Source organism: Protopterus annectens, chromosome 2.part2, assembly GCF_019279795.1.
Source record: "Protopterus annectens isolate FY-2018-M chromosome 2.part2, PAN1.0, whole genome shotgun sequence".
NCBI classification, from domain to species: domain Eukaryota; kingdom Metazoa; phylum Chordata; order Ceratodontiformes; family Protopteridae; genus Protopterus; species Protopterus annectens.
Window position 1 is genome coordinate 424,736,223 of NC_056730.1, and position 19,957 is coordinate 424,756,179.

At 44.7% G+C, this 19,957-nt stretch overlaps 1 protein-coding gene across 1 annotated transcript in view; it reads left to right on the top strand.

Annotated features, from left to right (window-relative positions):
* The window catches only part of TNPO1 (transportin 1), a 3,819,238-nt gene that overhangs the window by 2,343,982 nt on the left and 1,455,299 nt on the right, over positions 1–19,957 (top strand). Inside the window, exon 15 of the mRNA XM_044064437.1 lies at positions 16,068–16,175. Within this exon, the coding sequence (XP_043920372.1) occupies positions 16,068–16,175 (108 nt within the window). The remainder of the gene's footprint in view (positions 1–16,067; positions 16,176–19,957) is intronic.

Below are 19,957 nucleotides of genomic sequence, written 5' to 3' on the forward strand. Positions count from 1 at the left end.
GCCTTACAGGAATTGAAGCATATTTTTCTCTCCCCTATTCCCAAGTTCCAAAGGAATTATCCCTCTAAATCTGCTTTTGTTCGCAGGCAGCCTAATCCTTCCTACAAAGATAAAAAGGGTTCTAGCCGGGTTCCTCCTGCTAAATCTACTCAGTGCCACTGCTCAGAAATCGCCTTTTCAAGGCAAACCAGGTTCCATCCGTGTGTCTGTTTTCCGCTTTTTTCAGTCCGGTTCCTTTATTTCTTTGTCTTTCCCTGTCCCTTCCCAATTGATTAAAGGTCATTCAAGACTCTTGGGTTCTGTCCATTATTTGTCAGGGATACTTCATGGTGGTGAAACCCCTTCCTGCGTTTCTGGGCATCCCTCATTCTCCTCAAGAACAGCTTATTTTATTTCCAGAAGTACTTCAGGACCATCTAACTGAAGGCATAATTCATGCTGTTCCCCCTTCCCAGGAGGGGAAGGGGTTTTATTCCAGAATCTTTCTGGTTCCCAGGAAAGCAGGCACATGCAGACCCATTCTGGACCTCTATCCGCTCAACAGCTTTCTGAAGATCCTTTTCTTCAATATGTTATCCCTTCTGTTTCCTCTTGTTCCTTCCTAGGCTTTCCTGGTGTCTGTGGATCTCAAGGATGCCTATCTTCACATCCCTGTTAATCCCCTTTCAGGAAGCTTTTGCATTTCTGTTTCTTCCTTGCATTTTCAGTTCTCTGCTTTGCCCTTTTGCCTTTCTGTTGCCCCAAGAGTTTTCACCAAATGCCTCACTCCTGTGATTGTTTTTTTGCAGGTTCAAAGGAGTTCAAATCTTTCCTTATCTGGATGACCTTCTACTTCAGGCTTCCTGCCCCCGAGACCTTGCGAGACAGAGTACCTTCATAATACTGTTTATCTCTTGGAAAGTCTGGAGTTTACAGTAAACTTCCAGAAATCAGCCTTGGTTCCTTCTCAGGATCATGTGTTTCTTGGTTGCAGGCTCCAGGCCATCCCTATGCTGGCCTCCCTTCGTCCTTCACAAGGCTCTTTCTTTGACTGTCTTTTTTCAATCACTTCTTCCTTAGGTTTCATTTAAGGCCAGAGAGTTTCTTAGGGCTTTAGGATTCATGGCCTCCATCATTCCTGTGGTACTTCTAGCCAGGCTCCATATGAGAAACTGTAGTGGTTCCTAAAGTCAGTATGCCTCCAACACTGTCATCCTCTAGATTTTCCAGTCCCTCTTCTTCCAAGCATCAGACTCGAGCTTCAGTGGTGGATTCATCAGTTGTCTGTCAACCTGAGCCTTCCTTTTCAGCCCCACTCCCCATTCAGGAACTTTTTTTGGATGCCTCAGACATAGGGTGGGGAGCCTGTTTTGGTCCCCTCATGCTCCAGGTTCTCTGATTACCCTCATCAGAGGTCAGACCACATCAGTGTCAAAGAGATGAGAGTTCTTCTTTTTGACCTTTAGGCCTTTCATTCTCTCTCTCTTTCAAGGCCTCTCAAACTGTTTACAGACAGTACCACAGTAATGTAGTACATCAACAAGCAAGGGAGGATATGGATGTCCTTCAAGGATGCATCTGCAGTCCTAACATATGGGTTGTCCTGCCTCAGGCAGCCCTTCGGTCGGCCGGATTCCAAAGTCTGGGTCTGGCCTCGGCTGATGTCGCACTTCACCCGACGTCATAGCTGCTGTGGTATAAAGGCATCAGCCGACGCCATTTTCCTCAGTCTTTCTTGCCGCGCGGTGCCCGAAGCAGAAGCTGTTCGCAAGTGCCGGTCGGTCAGATCCAGAGATTTCTACTACCGAAGACTTCTAAAAAGCTAAGTACCCCGTTGGGGGACTCATTCTTGCCTCAGCCGATGTCAGACAAAGTAAATAATTGTTTAACTTGTGGGAAACAAATACCTCATAAGGATTTCCACTCACTGCCTTCCTTGTTTAGGCCCGGACCACAACGTATCAGCTTGTTTAGCCTGTGCTTCTTTCAACTGACGGACGCTTAGACGTCGGTCGGAGTTTGCAGAGGAGTTTTTTGGTCCTGCTTTTGCTTACAAAATGCCGTCGGAGACTCCGACAGCACAATTAGCTAAAAAATGCAAGGAAAAGGACCGACAATCGCGGTCCGCGGTTTCGGCTGAAACCACGGTTAGGCCAACTGCGAGTGTTTCGGTTTCGGCTGAAACCGAGTCCTCGGTCCTTCCTTCGGCCGAAAGCAGGCCTCCGGTAGCCGAGGCTTCACAGAGCATGGTTGAATCGGCTACAGATATTGCTCCTACAGAAGCAAGCACCCAGGATTTGTCAGATACTATTCCTTTAGACATATCTACCCCTGCACGTGGGGCTGCTAGACCCCCTGCATCTATGTCTATCAAGGCTTTTGCCAGGGCTAAAGCAGCTAAATCTTCTAAGGCCTTACCTGCTAAAATTCCCTCACACAGGCCTACCTCTAGTTCTCAAATGCTCAGCCTGGCTGAGGATCTCATTTCCTTGATCAGGGGATCCCAACCTCACCCAGACAGGGCCTCTCAACCCCCTCCAGAGAAGAGGCCTAGGACTGAACCCCCGGAACCTGTTTCCACGGACAATTCCTCGGATGACTCGGATATCTCAGACCCTCAGGAAGGTCTATATTCTCCTTATGAGGATTCTGATGCAGAAGACTCCATTCCTTCTGCCTCTCCTCCTGAAGAATTTTCTTTTGGGGAAACCTTACATGCTATGAGGGAACACTTTCAATGGCAGGGCCAGGATTTTTCAGATTCAAGGAAAAGGCTAAGGACTTTCTTACACTTACCACAGCATAGGCCTTTAGCCATTCCTCCAGTACTAACAGTTGTTGATGCATATAATGATGCCTGTACTGCCCCTGATTCTCTTCCTCCGGCCCCTGCCAAGCCTAACCGATATTACAGGGTCCCGGACACACACTACCATTTGTATAAGGCTCCTGTGGCAGATCCTAAAACCATTTCACAGGGCCCTAAGGCTGTGGCAGCTGCCTCTGCCAAAAATCCTCTCCCCTCTGAAAGGGAATCTAGAGCATTAGAGAGATGGGGTAAAAAGGTTTATACTTCTGCTACTCTTTCGGCCAGGGCCTTAAACTGTCAATTTCACATGATTCAGTACCAGGAATTTTTGTTAGACCAGCTAAATAAAAAACTGTCCTCCCCTGAACCTATAGACCGCAAGTCCCTTCAGGATTTGGTACATAACTCTCAGCAGGTCAGTAACCATTTCTTAAAATGTGGCTATGATGCACTGGAGGCTTCCTTTAGATCAGCTATGACTGGAACAGTGATTCGAAGGCATGCCTGGTTAAAAGAACAATCCTTACCAGACCATGTTAAGTCAAAACTCCTAGATGCTCCTATGGAGAAACAAAGTTTGTTTGGCTCCCCTGCACAGGAGGTTCTAAAGAAGGTGGAGGAAAAAGCAAAATCTTTCCAAACAGTCAAGGATTTCTTATAGGTCCAACCTCCGAGGTTTAGCAGGAATTGGCCTTCGAAGAATTGGTCCTTTCCAGACACCTCCAGAGCACAGAGAGGCATAAATAGACGCCCAAGAGGCAGAGGTCAATCCAGGGGTGCCTACAGGGGACGTCAGTGGCAACCTACCAACCAGAGAAGTACTGCCACAGATTCAACTACAACCACTTCCACTGGACAGACACAATGACTTGGCTCCGATTCCGCCTGCCAGGGAACAACTGGAAGCACCCTTGGGTGGAAAACTAGCTTTATTCTCCCACAACTGGCATTACATTACAGGAGACAAATGAACTTTACAAACAATAGACAAAGGCTACAGGTTTCACTTCCACACTCTACCAAAAAAGAGAGGAATGCCAAAAATACCACCAAGCCAAAAAACGGACGCTCTAAGACAAATCAACAACTTACTAAGGATGAGAGCTATAGAAAAGGTACCGCCTATGGAACAAGGCCAAGGATTTTACTCCAGGCTTTTCCTTGTACCAAGAAAAGAAAATCAATGGAGACCTATTCTCGACTTGTCCGCTCTGAACACATACCTCATTGTTCCAAAATTCAAAATGCTGACCCTCCAGCAACTTCTTCCCATGCTGGGCAAGGAGTCTTGGCTGGTGACTCTAGATCTCAAGGAGGCATACCTGCACGTCCCTATACGACCAGATTGCAGAAGACACCTCAGATTTCTTGCAGGATCAGAGCATTATCAATTCTCAGCATTGCCCTTTGGCTTATCTACTGTGCCCAGAGTATTCACGAAATGCCTGGCATCAGTAATTGCTCATTGCAGGCTTCAGGGAATTCAAATTTACCCTTACCTGGACGACTGCCTAATACAAGCGGACAAGGCAAAATTAACAAAAGATTTGGAAAAGGTCATACAACTGTTGCAAGCCTTGGGATACACAGTCAACATGCAAAAAGCAAGACTAGTACCATCCCAAAGGATAACATTCTTGGGTGCAGAACTGGACACATCAACTCAGATGGCTTTTCTCACAGAAGAAAAACAAAAGCAACTACCAGTATATTTCATGACATTAACAACACAAACTCAGCTTACTGCAAGGAAAGTCCTGCAAGCCCTGGGTTACATGGCATCCTGCATAATATTGATTCCGCATGCCAGGCTGCATATGAGAAAGTTGCAATGGTACCTAAGGAATGTATGGTCTCAATACAAGCACAGTCTAGAAGCCCAGATTCCAATAATTCCATGCCTGAAGCAAGAATTCCAGTGGTGGGCTCAGGCTTGTCAGTTGAACAGAGGACTGCCTTTCCACAAACCTCATCCAATCCAGACCATCACCACGGACGCCTCAGACCTAGGCTGGGGGCACACATGGTGGGCAAGTGCATACAAGGCCTATGGACCCAAGACCAGCTGAATCTACACATAAATCTAAAGGAGATGCTGGCGGTGAAACATGCAATCCAGGCATTCCGACCATTCCTTCAACAAGGTCAATTGCTGATAAGGACGGACAATACCACAGTCATGTGGTACATCAACAAACAGGGAGGTACACACTCATATCCTCTATGCTGGATGGCAATGGACCTGTGGAATGTGGCCCTGAATCTCAACATTCAACTTCAGGCCAGATTTGTACCAGGAAAAGAAAATTCACTAGCAGACACCTTAAGCAGAACTACCACGGATGTTCACGAATGGATGCTGCATCCAGATATCTTCAAAACCATAACAAAGAAATGGGGACTACCAGAGATAGACCTGTTCGCCTCCCCACACAACCACCAATTGAAGAAATTCTGCACAAGAGCATGCCACCCACTTGCTTGGAGGGTGGACTCCCTTTCCTTCAGCTGGAAAAACCTGACAGCATATGCATTCCCACCTCTTCCTTTGATGTACAAAGTCCTACTGAAGATCAAAGAGGATCAACCAAGGGTAATCCTGATAGCTCCAGACTGGCCGAGGCAACATTGGTACCCGCTACTGAGAAGCATGTCTCGGACACACGCATGGCCTCTACCTCTATGTCCCTTGCTTCTAACACAGAACAACTAAAACTTGAAAACACTGCAGCTAGCTGCTTGGAATATTGCATAAGACAAAATAGCCCAGATTTATCTCAGAGGGTTAAGGACATTATCCTGGAGGCTCGCAGACCCTCCACAAGGAAAACTTATTCAGCCAAATGGAAAAGATACCTCATTTGGAGTGCAGCAAAGGGAGAAAATGTCTCATTGGCAAACATAGCACACATCCTGGAATACTTAGCAGAACTGTTCCACAATGGCCTGTCCTACTCCTCCATTAAGATTCATGCATCAGCAATCTCAGCAGAATACAACATGGATCCTCCTGTCTTCTCTCATCCTCTACTCAGACAGTTCTTGAGAGGAATCAAAAACGTAAAGCCTCCAAGGAAACCACCTTTACCTACATGGGATCTCAACTTTGTGCTGGAAAAGTTAACACTTCCCCCTTTTGAACCAGCAGCAACAGCAGATTTACAGTTCTTGTCTTGGAAAACTGCTTTCCTGCTAGCAATCACTTCAGCAAGAAGGGTATCTGAATTACAGGCATTAATGGCAGTGCAACCCTTTCTTATCTTCCATCAGGATAGAGTGTCTCTGAGAACCAACCCTACCTTTATGCCAAAAGTGGTTTCCAGACTATCATTGAACCAAGCGATTCATTTACCTACATTCTTCCCCAACCCACAGAACAGGGGGGAAAGACTGCTACATACCTTGGATGTGCACAGACAATTACGCTACTACCTGGACAGAACTAAGACCAACAGAAAAACTGACCAGCTTCTGGTAGCATATGCAACAGGAATGCAAGGAAAAGCAATTTCAAAACAGACAGTCTCAAAATGGATAGGAAATTGCATACGATTTTGCTACTCTTTTCATGGAAAAACAACTCCTGAAAATATCAGACCTCATTCCACAAGAGCTACAGCCACCACTACAGCTTTCCTACGAGGAGTGGCTACCAAAGACATTTTAGAAGCTGCTACTTGGAGCTCCGTGCGTACATTTGCCAAGCATTATAACCTTCCTTTATACTCCAGATCCCGAGCAGGTTTTGCAACTGCTGTGTTGCAAGGGATCTTGACTACACCATCTTTATCTTAGTGCCTCCTCCCCCAGTTTGGCTATGGTATTCTACCCATATGTTAGGACTGCAGATGCATCCTTGAAGGACATAGTACAGTTTTGTACCTACCATAAATGTAGATGTCCGATAGGTATGCATCTGCAGTCAGGATTACCCACCCTCCTTCCCCTCTGTGGTATTCCGAGGGTACCTACCCCTCTTTTAGCTAGCTGGGGGAAATTATTATGGTGTATTTGTTTTGTGTATATATATATATATATATATATATATATATATATATATATATATTTTTTTTTTTTTTTTTTGCTCTCTACTGTTTGGAATTATTTGCATTTATCCAAATTTAGCCTTCCTAGAGGGCACCTGGCATCTGGGGCAAGAAACACTGAGGAAAATGGCGTCGGCTGATGCCTTTATACCACAGCAGCTATGACGTCGGGTGAAGTGCGACATCAGCCGAGGCCAGACCCAGACTTTGGAATCCGGCCGACCGAAGGGCTGCCTGAGGCAGGACAAGCCCATATGTTAGGACTGCAGATGCATACCTATCGGACATCTACATTTATGGTAGGTACAAAACTGTACTTTCTACATTCTTTGCAGGCTCTCTCTTCGGGTTTGGGTTGTAGCTGTCGAGTATTAAGTGTCTCTAAAGGCTGTATATATTCCTCCAGAGCAGAACATGGTGGCAGACTCTGGGCAAGTCCATAACACAAGGCTCACTAATGGGTGCTTTACAGAGATGTGTTTCTGGACAGTGTCCATCAGTAGCATACTTATCTGGTAGATCTTTTTGCCTCCCCTTTGACCAGACAACTTCCTCTTTTTTGCAGCAGAGTCCTAAGTCCTCTGGCCTAGAAGGTGGACACCCTTTTTTTTTTCCTGGAAAGGGACGTTTTTCTATGCCTTGCTTCCCCTCCTTTCATTTCGAGGGTCCTGCTCGAGGTAAAGTAAGACTCCCCCAAAATCTTGTTGGTGACTCCCATTTGGCCCTGACAACATTGGTTCCCCCTTCTTCTGCACTTAGCCAAGGCAAACCACCACAGGTTACCTTACAGCGTAGACATCATACAAGATAAGGGGTCTCTCATCCATCCACACTTGTCCACTCATCAACTGGCATTGCGGACGATAGGCTATTGATCCCTTTTAGGCACCATTTTTCTGAGGACTTGCTTAGGGGTTCTACAGGAGGCCAGAAAAACCACTACCAGGAAATCCTATCTGTCAAGTTGGAAACATTTTCTGTTTGTCACTTTGCTCATAACCAAGGATCCACTTTCTGTGCAGATCCCTCTAGTTCTCTCTTATTTATGTGAATTGCTCCATGCTGGGTTGGCATATTCTTCATTTAAAGCCCAAGTTTCAGCTATTTCTGCTTGTCTGCAGTTAATTCCTCCTCTGGTCTCAAGGTTTGAGGTCAAACAATTTCTTAAAGGTGCCCTTCATGTCAGACCTCCCAGAAAGCCTATTCCACCTTATTGAGATCTTAAATTTGCTCTTAAATTGACCTAGGCTCCTTTGGAGCCTGCAGCTTTAGCTTCCTTACAGCATTGTACATGGAAAAAATGTTGTTTAGGCCCTTGTTTCAGCTAAGAGAGTGTCTGAACTACAAACTGTTATGGCTGTTTCTTTTGTAGGAACAGGGGGTCTCTCTGTAGTAATCATCCTTTTTATGCCCAAGGTGGTTAATGAATTGTCTGTTAATCAGTCTATTAATTTGCTCTCCATTTTTCCTTCTCTGCAGTCTGCTTGTGGTAAGGTTCTTCACACTTTGGATTTGCATAGGCTGCTCAGATATTATTTGGATAAGACTAAGGCCCCTCGCAAGTCTGAGCAGCTTTTGTTACTTTTCATCCCAGATATCTAGGTTTTGCTGTTGCTGAACAAACCATTACTTCATGGATCTCTAAGGCCATTCTTCTGTTACTCCTTTCATGGGAAAAGCCTTTCTACTTCAGTAAAAGTTCATTCTACTAGGGCTTTTTTCAAAAGATTGGATACCATTTCCATCCTTGAGGCTGCTACTTGGATCATTGGCTTTGCATTTACTAAACATTACAAACTGGATGTTGCTTCCATAGAAGAGCTGGCTTTTGCCAGAGCTATCTTGCATGGTTTTCTTCAGGGCTGTTTTGGGCCTTCCTCCTCCCAAGTTTCATATTGAGCTTTTGTACTCTCCCTTTAGTAAAGAATACTGCAACCATGATTTGGAAGGACATGGTATAGTTGTATAAAATCTTACCATAGCTGTAGATGTCCTCCTCTTCACTGTTGCAGTATTTGCTCCCTCCCTCCTCCCCCTTCTGCTCTACTCTTTTCCTTTTTACCTCCCACATGCTTCTGCTTCCTAGGACTACTGTTCCTCTTGGGACTTTTCAGTTCTGAGGTATGTACTCAAGTTCACCATCTTTATGCATTACTCCTTGAGCGAGGAGCATACATGTGACATATGACATTTAAAAAAACCTAAGGCTTTGGTATACTGGCTGGACATTGGGCTACCCTTGGCAGGGAATCCCTTTAGTAAAGAATACTGCAACAGTGTGAAGGATGTCTACTGTTATGGTAAGATTTTACACAACTATACTATCTGTTATGATTCCCCACTGTGAGAGAACAAATGAAATGAATAGGCTGAAGTCCATTTGAAGAAGGATTCGTGGTCAGCAGACATAGAGGCAAGAATTATCTTGAGGGGAGAGAAGTGTGATATTTCATTAGCTAGAGAGTCATCTTGCGATCCTGGATCTCCTCTTGGATTCATACCTGTGTCAACAGGCCCTGGAATGGGGGACAGTTTCCCATCAGTCTGAACGTATGTGTCTCTTACCTGAGCCTATTGCAGTTCCTGATAGATGTTTCATTGGCAAGGTAGGTGTCTCATCTCATCTCATTTTCTCCATGGTTCTGTAGAAGTGGACTCTGGAGAGATGGAGATTCCTTATCAACAATTTGGTGTTTTGTGCAGTTTTCTAGACTCTGAATGTTTCTGGAGAGAAGGATGTTTCTGCAGCTTCTTCTGATTTGGACTAATAGTGCCTGTCAGGCATGAGACAAGTGCTTATAATTTCTCTGACTAGAGACGGTGAGTATGTTTGTCTGTGGTGATAAGAAATGCACATAGGATATTTCCCTCTCAACATTTCACTTTCAGGACAGTGTGACCCTGCTGTTGGGCACCCTGAACTGGTGCTGATGTCCTGTACTAGGTCTGCATCTCCCAGAAAGAGCATACTGTAGAAATATCCCCATTTGCCCCCTGAAAAGTGTGAATCTTAAATTATTAATTTCATTCATTGCAGGTATAGGACTGATTTCTGCCAGGTACAGTTTTGCAAACAGATGTTCTTCGTGTTTCACTGTTACAGTCATTACATTTAGGTAATCTGCTGGCAGGTTGCCCTCATTCGGCCCGATTAACAAAGTCTTGGGTCTTGCGTTGGTTGCTGTCCCTTCTTCCATGACGTCAGGTCGTCAGGGGTATAAAACATGCAGCCGACGCCATTACATCAGTCTGTCTTGCTGTGCGGTGCCCGAAGCAGAAGCAGTTCACAAGTGCCGGTCGGCCGACTCCTGAAATTTTCGTTTGAGTTTCAGAACCAAAGTCTTTAACTAAAAGCCAAGTACCCAGTTGGGGAAACTTTTTCTTGCTCCTTACCGATGTCAGTCAAAGTTAATAATTGTATTACTTGTGGGAAGCAAATACCTCATAAGGATTTTCATTTGTACTGTATTCCAGGCCCTGACCACGACGTACCTTGCTGTCAGTTTTGGCTTTATTTAATCAGCGCACTATACGTCGTCGGTACATTTTTGCTTCTAAATATTTTGGTTCTCGGTTTAATTATTCAGAAATGATGTCGGTTAGCCATCCGACTATCGGAATAAAAAAAAAAACGCAAAGAAAAAACAGAGACAGGCCGTTGAGGTCCAAAACTGCCGATGCCGCTTCTCCTAAGCCAGTCGCCAGTTCGCCGGTACTCAGTGAGGTGCTTTCGCAGCCCCTGATACCCGCTACTTCTGATTCTCAGGCCTCTACTGAGACCCATTCGGAGTCCAGTATGCCGTGAGATCCTTCACCTATGGAACCCGCGGATGTCTCTACCTTGGATAGGTCCGGAGCCACTGTGCAGGCACCGGCTTCTGAAGGTGTATTCAGGCCTACATATTTGTATATTAAACCGACACCACCTTCAATATTAAGGCCAAAATCTTGATCTAGGTCTAAAAAACCGACGCCCAGGCCACATGTTCAGGCTCCTATGCCTACAAAACAAATGATCAAAATGGCTGAATATTTAATTACTCTAATCAGGGGGTAGTCACCCCCCCCCCCCCCCCCCCAAGAGGCCTAGGGCTGAACTTGACTATGAATCTTCTGAGCAGGACTCTGTTTCTTCTGACTCTTCTAATGAACAGTATTTGTCCATACCTACTTAGGAGGACTCTGATGCAGAGTATTCCATTCCTTCTGCTTCTCCCCCTGAGCATTTTTCTTTTTGGGAAACTTTACATACCTTAAGGGAGCATTTCCACTGGGAAAGTCAGGATTTTTCTGAATCCAAAAAGAGGCTTAGGGATTTCCTCCTTCTTCCTCAGCATAGGCCTTTGGCTAATACCTCCTGTACTAGACGTAGTTGATGTGTTTTCAGAATCCAGTATGGCCCCTGATTCCCCTGCCTCCGGCCCCTTGTAAGCCAGACAGATACTACATGGTTCCTGACTCCCACAAATTCCTTTTCAAAACTCTTGTTGCGGACCAGGAAACAATTTCTCAGGACCCCAAGAGCATTAAGGATTCTACTGCTAAAAATCCTTCCCCTTCTGATAAGAGACTCCAGGGCTCTTGATAGATGGGGTAAAAAGGTTTATACTTCTGCAACCTTGGCAATCAGGGCTTTAAACTGTCAATTCCATATGCTAAAATATCTACAGCATATCATGAGATTGCTTAAACAGAAAATGAAACTGATTTCTGACAGTGTGGAAAATAAGGATTTACAGGATTTATTGCATTCAAGCTGAACAAATTGGAAAATATACTTTGCAATGTGGTTTTGATTCTTTAGAGGCCTCTTGCAGGGCTACTGTTACTGGGTATGTGCTTAGAAGGCATGCTTGGCTTAAGGAGCAATCTCTGCCCGATCATGTTAAAGCAAAATTGTTGGATGCTCCTTTGCATCAGGACCGTCTGTTTGGCAATAAGGCTGAAGAAGTTCTAAAAAAGATGGAAAATAAAGCTAAGTCTGTGCAAACTGTGAAAGATTTCTTACAAGTACAACCTCCAAGATTTAGTAGGCACTGGCCTACTAAGAACTGGTCCTTCCAAGTTCCTTCCAGAGCCACTCAAGCCAAACCCAGACAGTCCAAAAGCACCAGGTTTCAGTCCCAAGGGACTTTAAGAACTAAGCAATGGGGTACCTCCACTTCCAAATCTGGAAATAAGACACCTCCCTATGGTAAACAGTCTCAATGACTTCCCTTTAAAATTACCAAGCACTTACTTCTTAGCTGCCCCTTTGGGGGGAAAACTGGCTCTTCATGCAAAAAACTGGCAACTTATAACCCAGGACAAATAGGTTTTAAATATAGTGTCCCAGGGATACAGATTTCATTTTCACACATTGCCAACTCCCTCCAAACGGATGGCCAAACCTGCCCCCAAATCAGTGGGCAGAGGCTCAGAAACAAGTACTTTCCCTCCTAAACATGGGGGCAATTCAGCTATTACCAGAAGAGGAAAAGGGACAAGGTTTCTATTCCAGACTTTTCCTGGTACCCAGAAAAGACAAATCATGGCGTCCAATTCTGGACCTGTCTACTTTAAACACATTTCTGGACATTCCAAAATTCAGGATGCTGACTCTTCACCAGTTACCTCCTATGCTAGGCAAAGATGCCTGGTTGGCAACTCTAGATCTAAAAGAGGCTTACCTGCATATACCAATCAGGGAATCTTGCAGAAGATACCTCTGCTTCAGAACAGGCTACTTGCATTATCAGTTCTCTGCACTGCCGTTTGGCTTATCTACTGCGCCCAGGGTATTTACAAAGTGCCTGGCTCCAGTAATTGCATTTTGCAGGCAAAGAAATATTCAGATATATCCATACCTGGACGATTGTCTAATTCAGGCAGAAAACAAGGCCATTCTTCTAAAACATCTGGCGTTTGTAAAACAGGTTCTAACTTGTCTAGGGTACACCATAAACGAAAAGAAATCACAATTGGTACCCTCTCAAAAAATTACATTATTGGGTGCAAGCTTGAATACAACTGCCCAGATGGCTTTCCTTACGCCAGAAAAGCAACTACATTTGGTGACTTACTTCAAACAGGTGGCCACAAAAACCCTGCTATATCTGCAAGACAAATACTGCAAGCCTTGGGGTTCATGGCCTCCTGCATCCTTCTAATTCCATATGCAAGACTGCATATGAGGAAACTTCAGTGGTACTTAGAAAGTTGATGGAGTCAACATTGTCACAGCCTGGAAACAATGATTCCTATCATTCCTTGCCTGCAGCTAGAGTTCCTATGGTGGGCAGAGGCCTGCAACCAAAACAAGGGACTGCCATTCACACCACCACCCCCTGCCGCCCAAACCCTAACTACAGACGCATCACACTATGCATGGGGGGCCCATCTGGCAGGGAAGTGCATTCAGGGCAAATGGAGCCCAAATCAAATGCACCTTCATATCAATCAAAAAGAAATGCTAGCTGTACAGAATGCACTGACAGCCTTCAAGGACTACCTTCATCCAGGACAACTAATGGTAAAGACGGACAACACCACAGTTATGTGGTACATAAACAAGCACGGGGGTACACATTCCTACCCCCCCCCCCCTTGCAGACTAGCCATGGCATTGTGGAACACGGCCTTGAGCTATCAAGTACAACTACAAGCTCAATTCCTGCCAGGAAAGCTGAATATTTTGGCAGATGAACTAAGCAGAAATCTCATGGACCCATACAAATGAAAACTGGAACCACATATTTTCAACATGTTGACCCGCAAATGGGGGAGCCCAGACATAGATCTTTTTGCCTCACCCCAGAACTCCCCGTTGGACAAATTTTGCACAAGAACTCCTCACAAAAAAGCCTGGAAAGTGGATACTCTGTCCTTCAGCTAGGAAAACCTATCACTCTATGCCTTTCCCCCTCTGCCTTTGTTCTCCAAAGTTCTACTAAACGTCAAACAGGACAAACCAAAAATGATTTTAATTGCTCCAGACTGGCCTCGCCAACACTGGTACCGACTTTTACGCAGTCTGTCACAAAATTCTCCATGACACCTGCCTCAGACACCTTCCTTATTGTCTCAGCAGAACAACCAAATTCTGCACACTCAGCTCCAAACATTGAACCTTGCAGCTTGGCTAATCACCATTCCCCCTTAGCATCCCTCAGCAAACCTGTGATGGATGTCATTTTGGAAGCGAGAAGACCTAGTACTAGAAAATCTTAAGTTGACAAATGGAAAATATTCTGTGCCTGGAATCAGTCTCAAGGGATAAGCACAGCAGTGCCCAATTTACCTCAGGTTTTGCAATATTTAACTGAGATCCTTCACAAGGGCCTGTCTTTTTCCTCCAGAAAAATCCATGCTTCAACTATTTCAGCTCATTACAACACAGAAACCCCCCTCTTCTCTCATCCTCTGCTAAAACAGTATCTCAGAAGAGCCAAAAACTTGAGGGCACCCAGGAGAGCTCCAACCCCTGCCTGGGCCTTAACTTTGTATTAGAAAAACTCACTCTCCCTCCTTTCATACCAGCTGCTATTGCAGACTTAAAATTTCTTTCCTGCAAAGCAGCCTTCCTTTTGGAAATCACTACGATTAGAAGGATTTCTGAATTGCAGACCCTTATGGCAGTGGAGCCTTTCATCATCTTTCATGCGGACAGGGTGTCACTCAGGACCAACCCATCCTTCATGCCCAAGGTGGTATCCAGTGTGGCTCTTAATCAGTCCATTCATTTTCCAACTTTCTTTCCCAATCCACAGAACAAGGGGGAGCGGATTCTGCATTCATTGGATGTACACAGACATCTTAGATTTTACTTGGACAGGACAAAATCTCTAAGAAAATCTGAACAACTGCTGTGGTAGCATTTGCTGCAGGGGCAGAGGGAAAGGCTATTTCAAAGCAAACCATTTCCAAATGGATAAGCCATTGTATTCATTTTTGCTATAAGCACCATGGAAAACCTATCCCCCAGGGGATCAGATCCCATTCCACCAGGGCTGCATCTACTTCTACAGCCTTTCTCAGAGGTGTTCCTACCAGGGATATTCTAGATGCTGCTACCTGGAGTTCAGTTCATACTTTCACCAAGCATCATCATTTACCAATTTTCTCTAAATCCAGAGCCGACTTTGCCACTGCTGTTTTGCAGGGCCTTATAGCCGGTCCTAATGCTGTATAAATCCATCCTTCCAACCATAGCTTTGGGAATCTACCCAAATGTAATGACTGCAACAGTGAAACACGAAGAACATAGTACAGTTGTGTACACGTACCATAAATGTAGATGTTCGAGTGTATTCACTGTTGCAGTCCTGGTTACCCTTCCTCCAGCCCCGATTTTTCTCTTACTATGCCTCTACTTTCTTTTACTACACTTAAAAGGCTTTTTGGTGTATTTGCTTTTGTTTGGAGGTATATATTTGTGTTTTAAATTATTTATATATATTTTGCTCCCCATTTGGGGGGCACCTGACATCTGGGACAAGAAAAACTGATGTAATGGCGTTGGCTGCATGTTTTATACCCCTGATGACCTGACGTCATAGAAGAAGGGACAGCAACCAATGCAGGACCGAAGAGTTTGTTAATCGGGCCGACTAAAGGCAACCTGCCAGAAGATTACCCCAATGTAATGACTGTGACAGTGAATACACTCGAACATCTACATTTATGGGAGGTGTACACAACTGTACTTTTCTTCTCACATTTTGAGCTTTCCCCCCAAATCTTCTGCAGTGCAGTAACCTCTGTACCCTCCTCAGCTCCTGTTTTGCCTCTATTCGCAACAGTTTTGTTTAGACACTGAAGGTCTTGCTTTCTGTTTTTTATTATTTTTTATTTTTATTAGTAGGTGAAGTGGACTACTGGGTCCCCTTTTCAGTCACAAACTTAACAGTATTGTAACAATTTTGCAGTAGAACTACAATAAGAAAGAAAATGTGCAAATGAAAATAAAAAAAGGTAAATTTAATATTTCCCACCTGTTCTGCTACATATACTAGTAAAAGATCAATGTTTAAGATTGCTCTACAAAGGGGGGTAGTCAGTAATAGTAATATCAGTGGATGGGTAGTACAAATGTTACGCTCGATTTTCTTGTGGAATTCTAACAAAATTGTAGTCAAGTCTATATGTTGTAGTTCTAATTGTTTTCAATTTTGAGTTATCGAAAGTAGTGCTGTGTTAATTTAATAATTTCTTTTTTGTCGGGTATATTTACTAATTATTTTATTTTGTTTCAGTGCCTTTCTTCAGTTGCCACTGCTTTGCAGTCTGGCTTCCTACCATACTGTGAACCTGTGTACCAGCGTTGTGTAAATTTAGTGCAAAAAACACTTGCACAAGCTATGGTAAGAACATGTATTCTATTGTGTGCATTCATCAAGTGAGTGAAGGGACAGAGATAATTTATTCAGTTATTTATTTATAGCGGTTGGTGGTATAAAAGAAGCTGTCTTTGGAACATGTCAAATTGTTAACCCAGAAAACTGGATTTTTTAAAGTGATGTTTATTCTCAGTGTCTAATACTTGTAAGTGGTGGTTTTCCTGAAGGACTTTTGCTTCTGAATTATCTGCATTTCAAGTAATAGCTTTCCATTTCCACGTATCTTGAGATGTTTCCTTTTTCCATTGACCAGCTTCTACCTAGAAAATGTGCCACTGCTCCTACAGCATCTTTAAATATTGCTGATGACCTGAGTCTGTATCATAAGAGTTTATATGTGAATACATTTTCAACATAAGAAGCTCTTGCTGAATTTTATAACCAGAAGTAAAAACCCTAATGTACATAAACCCTAATGTTATCTTAGATGCAAGGGAGTATCCATAAACATTTTATTAGCAGAGATCCATAAATCGTACTTGATCCGTGTTCTGCCCTGGCATGTAGTAATCTGTAAGTATATGCTTTTCAAGACTACACTTAACTTTTGTACCATGACTATTTTGTGATTTTTCCAGTTAGGATGTAGTTTGGTGTGTGAAATTTGTGCTCGCCTCCGTTTCACTTTAAATTGTAGTGGCTGACAATCTTCTCAGTTGATGATGTCCTTCAAGAATGCAACTGCAGTCCTTACATATGGGTTGTCCTACCTCAGGCAGCCCTTGGTCGGCCGGATTCCAAAGTCTGGGTCCGGCGTCGGCTGATGTCGCCTCCTCCCCAACGTCAGAGCGGCTGGGGTATAAAAGCATCAGCCGACGCCATCTTCCCCAGTCTTTCTTGCCGCGCGGTGCCCGAAGCAGAAGCAGTTCGCAAGTGCCGGTCGGTCAGCTCCTGTGTTTTATGTATCCGAAGTCATCAAAAAGCTAAGTACCCCGTTGGGGATCTTTTTCTTGCCTCAGCCGATGTCAGAAAAAACTGAAAAAGTTAATAACTGTTTGTCTTGTGGTAAACAAATACCTCATAAGGACTTCCATTCTTACTGCCTCCCCTGCCTTGGCCCAGACCACGACGTCTCGGCCTGTGCTGCCTGTGCTTTCTTCAATAAGCGCACACTCAGGCGCCAGGCAAAGTTTGCTGAAGACTTTTTTGGCGATAAATACTCTTATACCATGCCGTCGGAACAACCGACACCTCATATTTCCAAAAAAACGGAAGGACCGGGACCGACATTCTCAGCCCGCGACTTCCACCGACACCACGCCAAAAACTACCTCGAGTGCATCTGTCTCTTCTGAGGCGGTTGTTCCACCGCTCCGGACCGACAACACCGCTTTACCGATCACTCTGGCCCCGGAGCCTGCGCCGGTGCCGGTTGTTGATTTTCCTCCAGAAACTGAAGCCCAAGATTTGCCTGAGACCATACCGGTGGACAAGGTTACTCCAGCACGTGGGGCAGCTAGGCCCCCTATGTCTATGTCTATCAAGGCCTACACACGTGCTAAGGCTGCTAGCCAGGCTAAGTCTCACCCTCCTAAAGCTTTGCCTTAGCCCACTCCTGATGAACAAATCATGTCTTTAGCTGCAGATTTAATTTCTTTAATCAGAGGCTCCCAGGCCCATCCTGACAGAGGATCTCAGCCACCTTCTGACAAAAGGCCCAGGGTTGAGCATACAGACACCCTTTCTTCAGATGTAGCCTCTGGTGACTCTGATCACTCAGATACCCAGGAAGAGTCCTTCCAGGCCTACGAGGATTCAGATGCGGAGGATTCCATTTCCTCTGCCTCTCCTCCTTAGGACATTTCTTTTGGGGAACTTCTCCACTCCATGAGAGAGCACTTTCAGTGGCAAGGCCAGGAATTCTCCGACTCCAGGAAATTGGCTTCGTACCTTCCTTAAGCTTCCCCAACACAGGCCTTTAGCTATCCCTCCAGTGTTAGATGTACTGAATGATGTGTACTCAGATTCGAGTGCTTCTCCTGATTCTCTCCCTCCTGCTCCTGTCAAGCCGGACAGATACTACAGGGTTCCTGAAACTTACAAACATTTCTTTAAGGCCCATGCTGTTGATCTAGAAACAATTTCCCAGGGGCCCAAAGGGGTGGCCACATCCACGGCCAAAAATCCTTTGCCCTCAGACAGGGAAGCTAGGTCCCTGGAGAGGTGGGGCAAAAAAGTTTATACCTCAACCACACTTGCCATGAGAGCCCTCAATTGCCTTTTTCATATGTTTCAGTGTCAGGATTTCTTGATGGATGATTTGCAGAAAAAGTTAGCCTCTCCTGAGCCTTTAGATAGAAAGGCCTTGCAGGATTTAGTCCATAACACACAGCAGGTTAGCAATCATTTTCTTCAGTGTGGTTATGATGCATTGGAAGCTTCATGTAGGGCAGCTATGACAGGGGCCGTCATACGTAGACATGCATGGTTGAAAGAACAGCCATTACCAGATCATGTTAAAGCAAAGCTTCTAGATGCACCTCTGGAAAAACACAAGCTGGTTGGTGCTAATGCTCAGGATGTGTTGAAATCAATTGAGGAAAAGGCTAAATCAGTGCAAACAGTCAAGGATTTCCTCCAGGTTCAGCCACCTAGGTTCAGCAGGAATTGGCCTTCTAAGAACTGGTCCTTTCCGGACACTGACAAGTTTCAAAGGGGAAAAAACAGGCGTGCCCGAGGAAGAGGGCAATACAGAGGCTCCTGCAGGGGACGCCAATGGCAACCGACTAATCAGAGAGGTGGCGCAGGGACTTCCCCTGCTCCACAGGGACAATCACAATGACTTGACTTTGACACCGCCGACCAAGGCTCAAAGAGAAGCACCTTTAGGAGGAAAATTATCCTTATTTTCAAAAAACTGGCACATTTTAACAAAGGACAAATGGATTCTGGACATAATAGACCACGGCTACAGGTTCCACTTCCATACTTTACCAACAAGACAAGGCATGCCAAACCTGCCACAAAATCAAAGGGCAGAGGCATTCGAACAAGTTTCAAAGCTGAGACAAATCAAAGCAATAGAAAAGGTTCCTCCTCAGGAACAAGGCCAGGGAATTTACTCAAAACTGTTCCTTGTTCCAAGAAAAGAAAAGCAATGGAGACCTATACTGGACTTGTCCGCTCTAAACACTTTTCTCATTGTACCAAAATTCAAAATGCTGACACTACAGCAACTCCTTCCCATGCTGGGCAAGGGGTCTTGGCTGGTTACTTTGGACCTCAAGGAGGCATACCTGCATGTCCCAATCAGACACAGTTGCAGAAGATATCTCAGATTTCTTGCAGGGTCAGAGCATTATCAATTCTCAGCATTGCCTTTTGGCTTATCTACTGCGCCCAGAGTATTCACGAAATGCCTGGCATCAGTAATTGCACACTGCAGACACCAGGGGATACAAATATACCCTTACCTGGACGACTGCCTTATACAAGCGGACAGCAAGCAAGCCTTGACAAAAAACTTGAATTATGTCATTCACTTACTACAGGCTTTGGGATACACAGTCAACTTACAAAAATCAAGACTACTGCCATCCCAACAAATAATTTTTCTAGGAGCCAAACTAGACACAGAATCACAAATGGCTTACCTCACAGAAGAGAAGCAAGAACAATTACCACATTACTTCAAAAGCCTAGCAAAGCTCACCCAGATGACTGCAAGGAACTTCCTGCAGGCCCTGGGTTTCATGACATCTTGCATTCTACTGATTCCACTGGCAAGACTACACATGAGAAAATTA